Raw genomic sequence first — 13,636 nt, 5'->3', positions numbered from 1 at the left:
AGTTACAATTTACAGTTACAATTTACAAAATATTCTCTTTTTAATTCTTTTTTTATTTTTAATTAAATTTGTTATTCACACTATTAATGTGTTTTATAGATTTTTTAATGGCTTGTTCATTAGAGTATAGAAATAGGAAAATATAATTTAACACATTTATATAAATCTAAGAGGTAGCTGGAAAACTGAAATACAAAACTATGAATGTACGCAATATGTATTTACATTTCATAGTATGTTATTTTCTTAACATCTACTAACTTATTATTATTAATCTATTTTATACTAAATATTATCTCCAAATATCCCACTTTTTTTCTAATACAGCTAAAACTGTACTGTATTAATTTAACCCAGATAAATAATATAAATATAAACAGATAAACAAAATATGAATAGACACACAAAAGGTTAGTAATATTGGGAGGTTAATAACATTAGGGGAGTGAATTATCTATATGTATCTCACATACAAGAATAAACACATTATCTGATAACTGTGGGGGAAGCAGTGCAGTATAAATAAGGAGGATGAATGTGATAGGGGGCGGGATGATGACAAGCATGCAGCTCCAGGAACAATCACAGTCACTAACTTTGGCAGAGACTTTCTCTGTCATGACTGAAACTCTGACCTAACAATCAGCTTCCAGTGAGTAAATTCCTCATGGTCACTGATAATATTGTGCAAGCAGAGCCTCAAAGCCTGCATTGTAAAATCAAAAGAGCCTGTTAAAGTAGTTCAGACGTGCACCGAGATGTCAAGTGCGTCGTCCTTTAGTGCGTGGGACTATGTGGTCTTCACCTTCATGCTGGTGATCTCAGCAGGGATCGGGGTTTACTATGCCTTCATCGGACGTGGTCAGAGCAGCTCCTCAGACTTTCTGGTGGGTGGACGGAGCATGACGGCGGTGCCGGTGGCTCTGTCCCTGACAGCCAGCTTCATGTCAGCCATCACTGTCCTGGGGACCCCGGTGGAGGTGTATCAGTACGGTGCCGTCTTCATCCTCATCTGCTTTGCTTATGTTCTGATGGTGGCTGTGAGCTCTGAGATTTTCCTGCCGATCTTCTACAGACTGGGAATAACCAGCACCTATGAGGTGAGATGAAATAATACATAAAATATTTAATTTATTTAATTTAGTTTATTAAGGTAGAACATATTAATGATATTAAAATGTTTCTGCATTAATTCTGTAACTTATGCAACGTTTTTCCTTTGTTTGCAGTATCTGGAGATGCGTTACAATAAAGTGATTCGACTACTTGGGACAGTTCTGTTTATCATACAGACAGTGAGTGTTTGCATGTCTTATTAAATCACAAAGTGAATTCATTGTAATATTTTTCATCTCTTCTCAGGTGTTATACACGGGTCTGGTTATTTATGCTCCAGCTTTGGCTTTAAACCAAGGTAGGATTTTTTTTTTTTTTTACTTCTGCAGTTGTTGCAGTTGTTGCTTTTTTCATCTTTTTTTCTTGAAGCAGTTTTTATTTTGCTTCCTTCTCTTTTAAAAATAAAAGTTCCAAAAGGATAATTTTACAGTAATGCCATTAAGGAATCATTTCCCAAAGAACTTAAAAAAAACATTTATTTATAACATTTTAATAACCTTTTTTCCATGGAAAATTGGAATTGGAAGATTCCATGGATATTAAAGGTTCTTTATGGAACCATCAATCCCAAGAACCTCTATTTTTAAGGGTGTGAGTGAAACAGCTTTATATGTGAAGTGTATGGTGTAACAAGTATGCGTGCGGTCAAGTGAACTCTCTCCCTTCTTTTCACTTCTCAGTCACAGGTGTAGATCTCTGGGGTGCTGTCATGTCGACCGGAGTGGTTTGCACTCTCTACTGTACTTTAGTAAGTTAGGAGAGTAGTATTCTTTTAGTTTTATTGAGATACTAAAATATTAAACAGTTTTTATTAATATGTTGAATTATTTTTTCTTTTTTTTTTCAGTTGAGTGAAAATACACAAAAAAAGTTTTAGAATCCCTTCTATATTGAAATGATACAAAATTACAAAAGATTCCAAAAAGGTCTTTTTGCAGTAATGCCATTCTATTTTGAAGAACATTTTTGAAACTTTTTTGAATATAACAACAACATTTGAAAGGTTCCATGGATGTTCAGGTTCTTCAAAGAACCACTGAAGCAATAAAGAACCCTTATTTTTAAGAGTGTAGCCATATTTGTTACAAGTGTCATTTTGTTTATATGTAATGTATATTTGTTAAAATGTGCATCATAAAGAACTGCATCTTTACCCTGGCAGGGTGGTCTGAAGGCAGTGGTGTGGACAGATGTATTCCAAGTGGGCATAATGTTGGCCGGGCTCTTGGCAGTCATCGTCCAGTCAGTGCTGCTGCAGGGTGGGATCTCCACTATCATCAGTGACTCTGCCCAGGGAGGGCGGCTCAACCTATGGGAGTGAGTTATGACATTACTGACAGGTACAGGAATGAATATAATTAGAGGGATAGTCCAGAGAAAAGTGAAAATTCTGTCATCATCTACTCACCCTCATGTTATTTCATACCTGTTTGAGTTTCTTTATTCAACGTGACACAAGAGAAGAATGTTGGAAACTATACAGGAAACTTCCATTTAATGGTCAAAATATATAATAGTAGTAAATGGTAACTGAAACTGTTTGGTTAGCAGCATTTTTAATATATCTTCCCTTGTGTTTAGCTCATAGACGTTTGGAACACCATGAGGGTGAGTAAATGACAGAATTAGCATTTTTACTTGGACTATCGATTTTAAAACGTTTGCCTTTCTCATGCTGTATTCGACCCTCTCAGCTTCGACCCGAACCCTCTGAGGAGACACACTTTCTGGAGCATCACAGTGGGAGGGACGTTCCTCTGGACCAGTGTCTATGGTATTAATCAAGCTCAGGTGCAAAGATACATATCATGCAAGTCCATGTTCCATGCCAAAATGTGAGCACTGCACAGATCATAAAACACTAATTCACACTTGAAGTTTAGACTTAAACATCTAAACCATTTTTTTATGTTTTTATCTCCATCCAGGGCTTTATATATTAACTTAGTATGTCTCTCGGCAATATCGATATGCTCAGTATTTTGTGGATTGTGTCTATACTCCTTTTATAAGAACTGTGATCCATGGACAGCAAGAAAGGTATCTGCTCTGGATCAGGTACAAACCACAACAATGCATCTCAAATGCAATAAAAATAACCGTGCATGTGCATGGTAAAACTCCCGATGACATTTCAATGACATTATTGATCAATTTGGTATATGCTACATAATGTTTCTCTATTGTATGCAATAAGCTTATGCCATACCTGGTGTTGGACATCTTGAGTGAATATCCTGGTGTGCCTGGACTCTTTGTGGCAGCAGCATATAGTGGCACATTAAGGTTTGTTCTCTGTTTAGACAACTAGTTCACCCAAAGTGCATTCATCATTTACTTACCCATATTGTCTTTTCATCCAAACTCACTTGAACTTGATCATAAATCATAAATCAAAAAAGAACTATAAATTAGCATTAATATATAATTGTGCTATAATCTATTATAATGTTCCAATATAGTGTTGACAAAATCAAAATTAAATGGAAAATCAGGAAACACTTTACATTATAGTCTTATTTGTTAACTAAAGTAGTTAAGAAGATCTTATAAATAATGCTTCTTCATTGACATCTGTGATTCAATAATGAAGGAACCTTACACATTTTTAAATGTTCTTCACAGTAATAAAAAAAAGTTCTTTAGGAAGCCTTTTATGTGCACTTTATGTGAGTGAGTTGAAGACAAATTTATCAAACTGACATTTCTGAGCATGTATTGTATGATGTTTACCGTCTACAGCACAGTCTCCTCCAGTGTAAACGCTTTGGCTGCGGTAACTATTGCAGATCTGATACGGCCATTCCTCAGTCTGTCAGAGAAACAGCTGTCCTGGGCTTCCAAGGGCATGAGTGAGTGAATATCTTCAATTAGAGCCCATTAATGCATGATCAATGATTCCACCAGCTAAACTAGGTGATATTCCCCAATCACAGGTTTGTTTTATGGCGCCGTGTGCATCGGGATGGCTGGTGTTGCATCTTTAATGGGAGGGATGCTACAGGTGGGTTACTGAAAAATTATGTGAAACTTTTGGATGACTAATCCAAACTTTTCTGTTTGTTCCTCAACAGGCTGCTATTAGCATTGCAGGAGTCGTTGGTGGCCCTCTCCTGGGCCTTTTTTCTCTTGGCATCCTGTTTCCTTGCGCTAATGCAAAGGTTTGCATGGACATATTTTAATATGCAATGAAAATTTACCTAAATTTAAATGCAGATGAGTTTGTTTCATCTTCAAAGCAGATTTGGAGAAATTTAGCATTAGCCGTCAGAATGAGAGTACAAACAGCTGATAAAAAACATCACAATTATCCACATGATTCCAATCACTAACATCTTGTGAAGTGAAAACCTGCATGTTTGTAAGAAACAAATTTAACATTAAGGAGTTTTAACTTTTGAAACCATAGCTTCTGACCATAAAAATCATTCATCCAGGGAAAAGTGGACTGGAGTGGTGTGGATTATTGTGATGTTTTCAGCAGCTGTTTGGACTCTCATTCTGACGGCACCCATTAACTGAAGAAGATCCATTAGTGAGCAAGTGATGTAATACTAAATTACATCCAAATCTGTTCTGATGAAGAAAGAACCCATCTGCATCTTGAATGTCCTGCCATTTTGGGTCAACTATTGCTTTAAAAGTGTCTGTTTCAGGGAGGTTTGGCAGGGTTGATATCTGGTTTGGCGCTGTCACTGTGGGTGTGCATCGGGGCACAGATATACCCTCCAGGACCAGAGAACAGCAGACCATTGGCTCTAGTGACACATGGCTGTAACTTCTCAGGCAGCACTAACTGGACTGCAAACACAGAAGAAAATCCAGAAAGGTAGGTTTGCACAAATCATTTGAACAGAAATCTATTGTCTGGTAAATAACAGGATCCGTTTTTTAACAGGCCTTTCCTGGCTGATAACTGGTACTCGCTCTCATACCTGTACTTTGGCCCATTGGGGACCGTGACGGTCATCACCGTGGGTCTCATTGTCAGCATACTTTCAGGTATTAAGACATTCCGATACTTGAAGCACCCTGCTGTCTTTGTTCAAAGTAACTGATGTTTTTTAAGTTTCTCTTAAAGGGGGCAGGCAGATGAAAGTGCAGTCTGGGCTCACGCTATCAAAAGAAGACCTCACCCTTTACAAAGCCTACAATGCACTCAAAGCACAGGTGAGTATAATCTTTAATGCAGGCATATATACAAATATACATGTACAAATATACTCACGCTATTCCCATCACTTTTTTCAATTATTTTAAAATACACTAAAAGGTATCCGGTAGTGCAGGAACGTTTGACCTGGTGCAGGAGCTGGACAAATCCTTTGGAAAAACCAACTTTGCTTTCTGTGATGTGGAGCTGTCTACACAAATACCTGCTTAGAACATCACTTCAAATAAAACTAAAATGTTTTTATATATACATACATATGTACTTGTCATTACAAATAACTGTATATTGGAAATCTAACAAGGACTTAGAAGTAATAAAAATAAATGTTTAAGTCCAAATCTGTTATAGTGCAACACATCAGACACAAACATTCAGAAATGTACAGAAAATGATTTAAACACTGGCGTGTATACTGTACAGTCTGGCACATGTGATGGAAACATTGATTAATGCTCTGGTTCATAGTAGCGTTTCTTCATTGCTCTGTATTTCCTGAGGAAGTAAAGCGCCTCGAGTTCTTTGATCACAAACTCTCCACGGTCAACCAGCTTTTGGATCTTCTCGGGATCTGTAACATCTTTGTTTTTCATGAAAGCTGCTTTCAGACGTTCCCTAAAGTATGTAGTGCCTTTTGGATATTCCCGCCCAAGATACAGAAGCTGTAGAAAAAAAATGCATTACCCGAGCCATACATAGTCATTATTAAAACCTTACATTTCTTCTGTTTATTTTTATTCTTCTGTTTATTTACTTGGCTGCCATGCAATTTTATGTACAGTAAAGGGTGACATAAGGTACCAATGGGCAACATTTCATATGAAAATAACAGATCTAGAAATGTATGTAGAAAATGCTGCTTACATTTTTGTACAATCTTATAACTTCACCTCTCAGTGGATTACTCATTTTAATGTCTCTCTTTTTTATCCTGATGCAGAGAATAAACCTAAAAAATAAACAGAAAAAAAAACAATTTATTGCCTAATGTTTAATAGCATGCAACACACAAATACTACTAAAAAGTGGACTGAAATTGTCCTCAAACTCTCCTCATATTGTATTGTCATACTTTAGATTAGTAAGGTGCTAAAAGAATGGATAAAATCATCTTCGCTGGGTATTATCTTGTAAGAAACATGTTTTATGGTAATGTTTGCTCACCTACAAGACCATAACAGAGGCGTTTATCAGGACGTGCGGAGGAAACGACATGGGATGGACGCTTTCCAAAATAAAGGTCATAAAGCGAGATGGCCTCTCAAAATAAAAGCCAGGTTGCGTCTTTACGTATTTCAGAATATAAGTCTCGCTGTGCCTTTTTAAACAGTCAACTATGTAAGCCTGTAAACCAGTGGTTCCCAACCTTTTCTTGTTTGAGGCACCCTTGGAAAGCCTTTCAAAAGTTCCCCTTATAAGGAAATAGATATTTAAAATCTCCGTAGCTTTTTTATTATTATTTATTTATTTGTTTCATTTCGAGAGTTTGCATGCAACAACACCTTATACCTAGTCCTAGATGATATGAGAATACTGTTTACACCAGTGGTTCCCAACCTTTTCTTGTTTGAGGCACCCTTGGAATTTTTTCCCCGAAATTTTGGCGGCACTCTCAAAAGATCTCACGGCACCCCTTAGTGCCGCAGCACACTGGTTGGGAACCACTGCTGTAAACCTTAGACGTTGTTTTTTAACTCGAGAAAATTTGCACTGTATTTTTACATTACAGCTGTACAGTTAGAACATGAGAGTAAAGAAAACAACAACATTTGAACCTTTGAACAACAACACTTATTTATTTAACATACAGATTTGCACATAACACTGCACAAACATAATTCCTGCTTACACTTGAATGTTTATAGTATATATTGTATTTGTGCTATTTTGTACTTTTTATATTTTGTATATTTGTGTAGAATTCTTTTTATTATTTGTCTTTTCTTGTTATCCTGTTGCACTGTAGAGCTTCTGTTACTAAAACAAATTCCTCGTATGTGTAAACATACCTGGCAATAAAGTTGATTCTGATTATTTCAAAACTAGTATTTTTTATTTAATAATATCCATAGATTACAGAAAACATTCTGACAAAATAACAAAATCCTATCCAAAATACTGTCCTACATAAACCCCAAAATTTACTGATTAACCTTCTTAAAAATATGATTTCTTCATATACTTATCCCAAAAATATAACTACATTTTAGTCCTGTTCTTGGAATATTCTCTGTATTATGTCATATAGTGTCGATCAAGTGCTGCCGCGTTCCCAAGAATTACGCAGACAAATTCCTGCTCTTCTTCCTGTACAGAAGCAAGTAGGCTGTGCTTCTAAAAACGACATGCAATATTATAATTAAAGCCTGGAAGATGTCTTGAAAGAAATGCAAAGAAGTAATTATTTAAAAGTCATGCATTTGAGTTTTGCTTTCCTTTGAAGTACCTGTGAGAAGCTAAGTTTGCAATTATTAATGTATAACATACCCATACTGATGGGACCCTCCATATGTGTCCTGCACATCTGCCCATGTGGACTGAGATAAAGAAAATGATTACATATCAGAGCCGGTTACACTTCTACACAGTCTATTTCAGATACTCTTTCAGTCAATTTCAGATTCTCTTACTGGCCGCACGCGGCAGTCGTCAGCATAATACCACATCTCCTCCTGATTCGATCTGATGAAAGCAGTGTAGTGTCCAAACATGTGTCCTTCATGCACTATTACGGCATAGAGACTGTAATACTCATTAGTCTTGACGTAATCAGCCTAAAACAAGCATATAATAAATCAAGCATATATGTCAGTATTACCAGAGTTCTTTCCTAACTATATGCTAAACATACATTTTCTGATTGTCCTGCAGCAAAAATCTCAGTACTGAACATTTCAGGAAAGGTGACTTTGCTGGAGAGTTTCCTGATGAAACCTTTATCGTTTCTGAATCTTTTCAACTGTACACACAGAATCGGAGGCAAAGAGACAAGTCTCACTTCCTACACAATGAAAAAAACAAACAAACAAAGATTAACTTACAACGCACTGCGCTATTTGCTGAAATCAGCATGAATCTTACTTGGATTTGCTACATCACCACATAAAAACAAATCATCAAAACGTATGATTATACTTTTAGATCATAAATAAAGCACACACATGAGTTGACGGCCGCTTTTCAGCACACCGGTCACAGTAAGCCTTCTCGCTGTCGGGCAGCTCTTGCAGCATGAAAAAAGATTTGATGCAGCTTTCCTAAAGAACACAAGGAAAAATAATAAAGCATGATTAGCACAACATACTCTACATTACAATGCACAATGACTAAAAACGTACGTAGATTCAAGAAAAAAAATACTTGATGAGTAAACGGTGACTTCTTCTTTAACTTTCACTTTAAATTGTTTACCAGAGTGTCTCTTTCGAAGATTGCCAAAGGAAGGCTGAAAAGAGAGCTGGGTGCTCTGTGAATGTATGTGCACTCTGAACACACCACCTGGTTTTCTACCTGAATCTCAAAGAGACTGCGAATTTCCTGAGCCTGAAAGAGACACACACATAGTTTAACTCATAATTTTCCTTTATACACTGACAGTACATACTGAACAAAATCTGTGTGTCTATTCTTTATGAAAACCCACCACAGCAGCATCAGGCATCTGCTTCTGACTGAGATTGAGGATGATGTGGAATATTTCATCTGCATCTTGTTGAGTGCTTGCTACAGCAGAATGACAGAATGACACCACTGAGTGACATTATTTCCAAAAGTATAAGATTTTAGGGTGATATGACGCATACGTCGGACGGCTTGATAGTAGAGGCATTTGAGGAAGTCTTTGTGTGGAGCAGGATGTGATTTGTCCCTCATGGCTTCCAGGGCGTTCTTCAACTGCAGCAGGACGTTCCTCTCATCAGTCTCATCTGATGGATGCCATCTTTAGAGGAAGAGTTCACCCAAAAATTATTTTTGGAAAATTTACTCACTCACACCTTTAGACTGTTCAAGGTTTAGATGAGTTTTTTCTTCATCAGAACAGATTAGGAGTAATTCAGAGGTTCATCATTTGCTCACTAGCTCTGCAGTGAATGGGTGCCGTCAGAAAGAGAGTCCAGACAGCTGATTGAAAAAAGCATCATAAGAATCCACAGGACTTCTTTAGGTGATCTTGCATGAAAACTGTGTCTATAATACTGCTTTCTCAAGTAAAAAATCTCATTAGAATCAGGTGTGAAATATGCACAGATAAAAAAAAGAGACACAGTTCTAAACAAATATGTAAATTTTGGAGAACAACAGGAGGACTTTTCCATAGCCTGAAATCATGTGGATTATTGTATTGTTTTTATCAGCTGTATGGTCTCACATTGTGACGGCACCCATTCACTGTAGAGGATCCACTGGCTCGTAAGCATGTAAGGAAAAATTTTTTCAAATCTGTTTTGACAAAGAGATATATCGGATGCAAAATTAAGCATGGCTAGTAGCAAGTGTGCAGCTTATTCACAAGATGATAGAGCTTTACTTGTTCAGTATGTCCAGGAGTTCAGTGGTCGCAGAAAACGACTGAAGCAAAGCATTGGTACAGCAGGACAGATTGTAGTTTAAAAGGCCCCTTACTTCTGAAACATTAGATCATTATTAGTTCCAGCATTTTTTGAATAAACTTCAAAAATGGTTCAAAAGACTGAAATGACAGTAGTCACAGTAGCATTTTTTGTAATAAAAAAGTGATATGATGGATGCAAGTCTCTGATGACCTACCATAACCCAGTGATCCAGAGCCGCTGTAAAATCGATAAGCCATTTTACTGCAATACCTCCCCATCCAGAGACATACACGACGGCAAACGTTTCTCAGTGTTGCATCTATGGAAACCTACCATTAATCTGCGTATTGGTTATAGAAAATCAAACTAAGCTGACGAAATATCGATCCTCTTCAAGACACTTAAGCTCCCGTTTTACTCGAAACATAACAGTTTCGAAAAGAAATCAACAGAAACAGCTGTTTTTACTTTCACTTTCATTTCACGCGTCACTTTCTATCACAGATGCGAAACTAACACCCGGTTCAGAATAAATGACTAGCTAACATTTTTTTAAAACAACTTATTAAAAAATAGTAATAATAACACTAGTGATAGTATTGTTATTATGATCAGCAAACATGATTCAATCATTTTTACTATTTTTTAAAATCGATAGAAATATCAGTCCACATATGCTATTCTGATAACTTTTTTTTTTTTTTTTTTTTTACTGTTATTTAATGTTTGTAATATTATTTTTAATTTTAGTTAAGGTTTCAGTAATTTTGTTGAGGTTGTTTTTAAAAACATAATTTAAAAAATATTAATGTTGCCATGGCGACTAGGTTTCTGTTTTAGTTAACATTCATTTTAAATCATATTTTTAATTGGTTTTAAATTTTAGTTAATAATATCCCGGCAAAAAACCTCTTGTTTTTAACTGTATAGTCTTAATAAAAGTGCATTTTCAAAGTACATAATCAAATTTAATACTAGTCTTCTTACCCATGACTACTGAATGTGAAATAGTTGTTTATATAATTGACACATGATCCACATACATTCAAAAACATATTTACACATTTATTATAATAAAATTACATTTGATCTGCATGAAATACTTCTTTCCACGATACCATCTATTTTAAATAGACTATCAGTAGTTTGATATAATTCAGTAGTTTATTTATCTATAATGTAAGTAAATGCATCAATGGCAAACACAAGATTTAATAAGCATTGCAAATTAGGGACGGCAACGTTGTTTCACAGTTATTTCCAGGATAACTCAATTAAAGCTCTAACTCCGTGTGTTGGTTCTGTAATAAGGTCCAAACATGGTGTTCCAGGTCTGCTGAAGGAGTCCATGCAGGCGGAGCAGCCATGGGAAAGCTGAGGGCAGAGCTGAGAGTGGAGAAACAGCAAGAAGAAACAATAATCATTAATTAAAGTAATTATTGACAATGCATTGCTTAAAAATGGCTAGCAGATCTCTTACCCGGGTCTATACGGATGAGAAGAAGGTACAGCAATATTAAAGCCAGAAAAACTCTGCGCAGAGAGATGAATCTGATTCTCACACTGGCTACTGAAAGACCTCGGTATAACAACCTCATTATGGAAGTCAGCCGCTGAGTCAGTTTATCTGTAAATCACAAATTACCTTCACTATCTATTCTACAATATGACCTCCTAATCATTTATATTGCTTGAAGAATCAATTACGTTGCAATTTTTGAGCTTAAGGACAATAATAAAAGAAAGTCACCTTGTTTTGGAGCAGTAGCTGTTGCCGTCGCAGCTACAGATTCAAGATTGGAAGTGGCTGATGTGGTATTTTTCTCATTCTGAATGTCTATCAAACCACGAGCTGCTTGTCTCTGTTCATCGTTGAAGGCCACCAGACCCACATCGGTCTCCAGCATCTCCAGAGCTTCGGCCACCAGACCCAACGGCACCAGGACATGAAGGAAATAAAGCTCAGCTACAGAGCTGAACCCCGACTGGCTCACGTTACTAGAGCAGTGCAGCCAATCACAGACCGCATCCTTCATCACGGCCCGCTCATCCACTTTCACATAGAGCAGAATGCTGCGAGACACAGTTTACATAGCATTAGGAGTGATGTAATGGGTTCAACAACATCTAAGTGGTATAACGCTAAAAGGGGAAACGTATCCTGGGGGACACAACCAAGCAGTGAAAGTTTAGGTCTTTTTTCTTGTTTTCAATTTGAAAGGGTGTTTGTGGTGGACATTTAGATGGGACGACTGCTTTCTCCATTCTTTGTTTAGCTCAAAAACAGCACTTAAAACTGTAGTGAGAAATCTACCTGTTAAAAAAGCTGCTGTTCACCATTACCTTATTATGTTTAAATATAATTTTTTGTCATCAATTTCTAAATGTTTTATATAGACTGAATTTGTGGCTTGGGTTTCAGAAAATCAGTACTTTTTGCAATTTGACAAAACGCTTATCGTTGGAAAGGTCTGGCAGGCAAGGTTTTATATTTGGGAACAGGTTTTGTAATAGAAGAGATAGAAAACTGCATCAAGCCACAATATCAGCTTCAAATTTAGACCTTAACTCGGTTATACATTTCATTTTGACTTTAGAGCAATTTCTGAGAGCAACAAATTTAATAAAATATCTACTTTGTATAAAACCTAAAAATAATGCATTATCTTTACTGTTGTTATACTTTTTTAATGTTTTAACTTCAGCAATAATCTGGTTTGTGTCTTTATTAAAAAGAAACCAAGCTTGTCCAAAGCATTCAGGATTTGATAAACAAGTGTTCGGTTTTCAGTAAATTTATATTCTGACGTCTCTTTATGGTTCTGCCCTTTTTAGGGTTGATGTAATGTGTGAGATTAATGCCGATTCTTCTGACCACATTTGGATAATCTTGGCAGGAATTTTCTTTGTTTCTCCATACTGCTGCAAAACCCATGACAGAACTCCACGCCACTGATTGAGCTCCGCCAATGCCTGGATCCCCACTATAGTCAATGCTGCTTTCAGTTCTGCATGCTTGAAGCTGTAAGGACAGATTTAGTATAATGTTTGGAATAACAGTGAATGCAAAATATAATTTCATCATATCATGAAACGTATGAAAACTCACCTACTGTCCTCCAGCTCTGCAAAAGAGCCCAAGCTCTCAAGCCCTTTCTCGCAGGTATCCAGAGCACGCTGGAAGTCTTTCTTTACCATTAAATATTCAAGGGCAGCGTCCACCGGAGCGGTTCCCGGACATGCGGGTGGGCTGCTGAGCCGAACCGAGCCACGAGCGCCCGTCAGAGACACCGACGAACTGTTCCTCATACCGGACTGCTACTAAGCGTTTAGTGCATTACGGGCTTAATATCGAAAGACTGGGATGACTGAGAACAACACAATGTGAACTCTCAGTCATTAACTGATTTAAGACACTACACGTGGAACATATCGATGTACATAACCACTGTAAACAAACCAACTTCACTTCGCCACTTCCGCAATGGACGACGAAGAAAATACACGACAAAATAAAAGTCCGGAGAAATGTAAAAACAAATAATAATAATTTCAGTTTTTATATAAAAACTATGGTAATTGAGAAGAAACGAAATCTATTTTACGTGCAAATTATCTAATTTCTGGGTTATTATTTCATCTGATGTTTCACATCTGTTTTATATCTTATATTTTAAACATTTTAGACTTTCTATAAGTACTATAATATAAAATCAAAAACATATTAGACTTCTCCTGCATAAACAAAAGTGCACAAACTCCCTTTGGTTAAAAAAATGTAAATAAATACACAGAT

At 36.6% G+C, this 13,636-nt stretch overlaps 4 protein-coding genes across 6 annotated transcripts; 1 reads left to right on the top strand and 3 right to left on the bottom strand.

The window, feature by feature from the left end:
• The first annotated feature begins 742 nt into the window (after positions 1-742).
• slc5a8 (solute carrier family 5 member 8) lies at positions 743-5,376 on the top strand. Its single transcript, XM_043236223.1, has 14 exons — positions 743-1,100; positions 1,230-1,295; positions 1,363-1,414; positions 1,797-1,864; positions 2,279-2,433; positions 2,811-2,951; positions 3,045-3,174; positions 3,314-3,402; positions 3,859-3,968; positions 4,053-4,120; positions 4,191-4,277; positions 4,773-4,945; positions 5,015-5,118; positions 5,198-5,376. Exons 1-14 carry the CDS (start codon positions 759-761, stop codon positions 5,374-5,376), a joined length of 1,764 nt encoding a protein of 587 aa, XP_043092158.1. The 5' UTR covers positions 743-758.
• lyrm5a (LYR motif containing 5a) lies at positions 5,282-6,578 on the bottom strand. The gene is made up of 3 exons (XM_043236224.1): positions 6,452-6,578; positions 6,152-6,236; positions 5,282-5,949 (listed from the first exon to the last, which is right to left on the bottom strand). Exons 2-3 carry the CDS (start codon positions 6,194-6,196, stop codon positions 5,737-5,739), a joined length of 258 nt encoding a protein of 85 aa, XP_043092159.1. The 5' UTR covers positions 6,197-6,236; positions 6,452-6,578; the 3' UTR covers positions 5,282-5,736.
• A 651-nt stretch (positions 6,579-7,229) lies between these two features.
• usp18 (ubiquitin specific peptidase 18) lies at positions 7,230-10,313 on the bottom strand. Of its 3 annotated transcripts, none has more exons than XM_043238038.1 (10): positions 10,055-10,313; positions 9,816-9,912; positions 9,091-9,227; positions 8,931-9,010; positions 8,699-8,830; positions 8,449-8,544; positions 8,286-8,288; positions 7,918-8,061; positions 7,775-7,824; positions 7,230-7,621 (listed from the first exon to the last, which is right to left on the bottom strand). In XM_043238038.1, exons 1-10 carry the CDS (start codon positions 10,116-10,118, stop codon positions 7,567-7,569), a joined length of 858 nt encoding a protein of 285 aa, XP_043093973.1. In that variant the 5' UTR covers positions 10,119-10,313; the 3' UTR covers positions 7,230-7,566. The 3 variants fall into 3 exon arrangements, with proteins under 3 accessions (XP_043093973.1, XP_043093971.1, XP_043093972.1); XM_043238036.1 differs by having other exon boundaries at positions 8,139-8,288; positions 10,055-10,310; XM_043238037.1 differs by having other exon boundaries at positions 8,139-8,288; positions 9,816-9,909; positions 10,055-10,310.
• Positions 10,314-10,880: 567 nt separating this feature from the next.
• Positions 10,881-13,342, bottom strand: pex26 (peroxisomal biogenesis factor 26). The gene is made up of 5 exons (XM_043237920.1): positions 12,950-13,342; positions 12,716-12,862; positions 11,591-11,913; positions 11,321-11,467; positions 10,881-11,226 (listed from the first exon to the last, which is right to left on the bottom strand). The coding sequence occupies exons 1-5, from the start codon at positions 13,147-13,149 to the stop codon at positions 11,123-11,125; spliced, it is 921 nt and encodes a 306-aa protein (XP_043093855.1). The 5' UTR covers positions 13,150-13,342; the 3' UTR covers positions 10,881-11,122.
• Positions 13,343-13,636: the final 294 nt, after the last annotated feature.

Source organism: Puntigrus tetrazona, chromosome 4 (assembly GCF_018831695.1).
Source record: "Puntigrus tetrazona isolate hp1 chromosome 4, ASM1883169v1, whole genome shotgun sequence".
Classification (NCBI taxonomy): domain Eukaryota; kingdom Metazoa; phylum Chordata; class Actinopteri; order Cypriniformes; family Cyprinidae; genus Puntigrus; species Puntigrus tetrazona.
This window is presented reverse-complemented; position numbering and strand designations above follow the sequence as displayed.

Excerpts from the sequence above, each read along its gene's own strand:
- usp18 (XM_043238036.1), bottom strand. The coding sequence starts at position 10,118 with ATGGGGAGGTATTGCAGTAAAATGGCTTATCGATTTTACAGCGGCTCT. Across the intron at positions 8,545-8,698 it reads TCTTCGAAAGAGACACTCTG|GAAAGCTGCATCAAATCTTT; the intron begins GTAAACAATTTA and ends TGTGTTCTTTAG. Across the intron at positions 7,622-7,774 it reads GGAGGGTCCCATCAGTATGG|AAGCACAGCCTACTTGCTTC; the intron begins GTATGTTATACA and ends TGTCGTTTTTAG.
- slc5a8 (XM_043236223.1), top strand. The coding sequence starts at position 759 with ATGTCAAGTGCGTCGTCCTTTAGTGCGTGGGACTATGTGGTCTTCACC. Across the intron at positions 4,278-4,772 it reads TTCCTTGCGCTAATGCAAAG|GGAGGTTTGGCAGGGTTGAT; the intron begins GTTTGCATGGAC and ends TGTCTGTTTCAG. Across the intron at positions 4,946-5,014 it reads ACAGAAGAAAATCCAGAAAG|GCCTTTCCTGGCTGATAACT; the intron begins GTAGGTTTGCAC and ends GTTTTTTAACAG.
- pex26 (XM_043237920.1), bottom strand. The coding sequence starts at position 13,149 with ATGAGGAACAGTTCGTCGGTGTCTCTGACGGGCGCTCGTGGCTCGGTT. Across the intron at positions 11,914-12,715 it reads GCCAAGATTATCCAAATGTG|CATTCTGCTCTATGTGAAAG; the intron begins GTCAGAAGAATC and ends TGTGTCTCGCAG. Across the intron at positions 11,227-11,320 it reads TCTCATCCGTATAGACCCGG|CTCTGCCCTCAGCTTTCCCA; the intron begins GTAAGAGATCTG and ends CTCCACTCTCAG.
- lyrm5a (XM_043236224.1), bottom strand. The coding sequence starts at position 6,196 with ATGAGTAATCCACTGAGAGGTGAAGTTATAAGATTGTACAAAAAT. Across the intron at positions 5,950-6,151 it reads TTATAAGATTGTACAAAAAT|CTTCTGTATCTTGGGCGGGA; the intron begins GTAAGCAGCATT and ends TTTTTTCTACAG.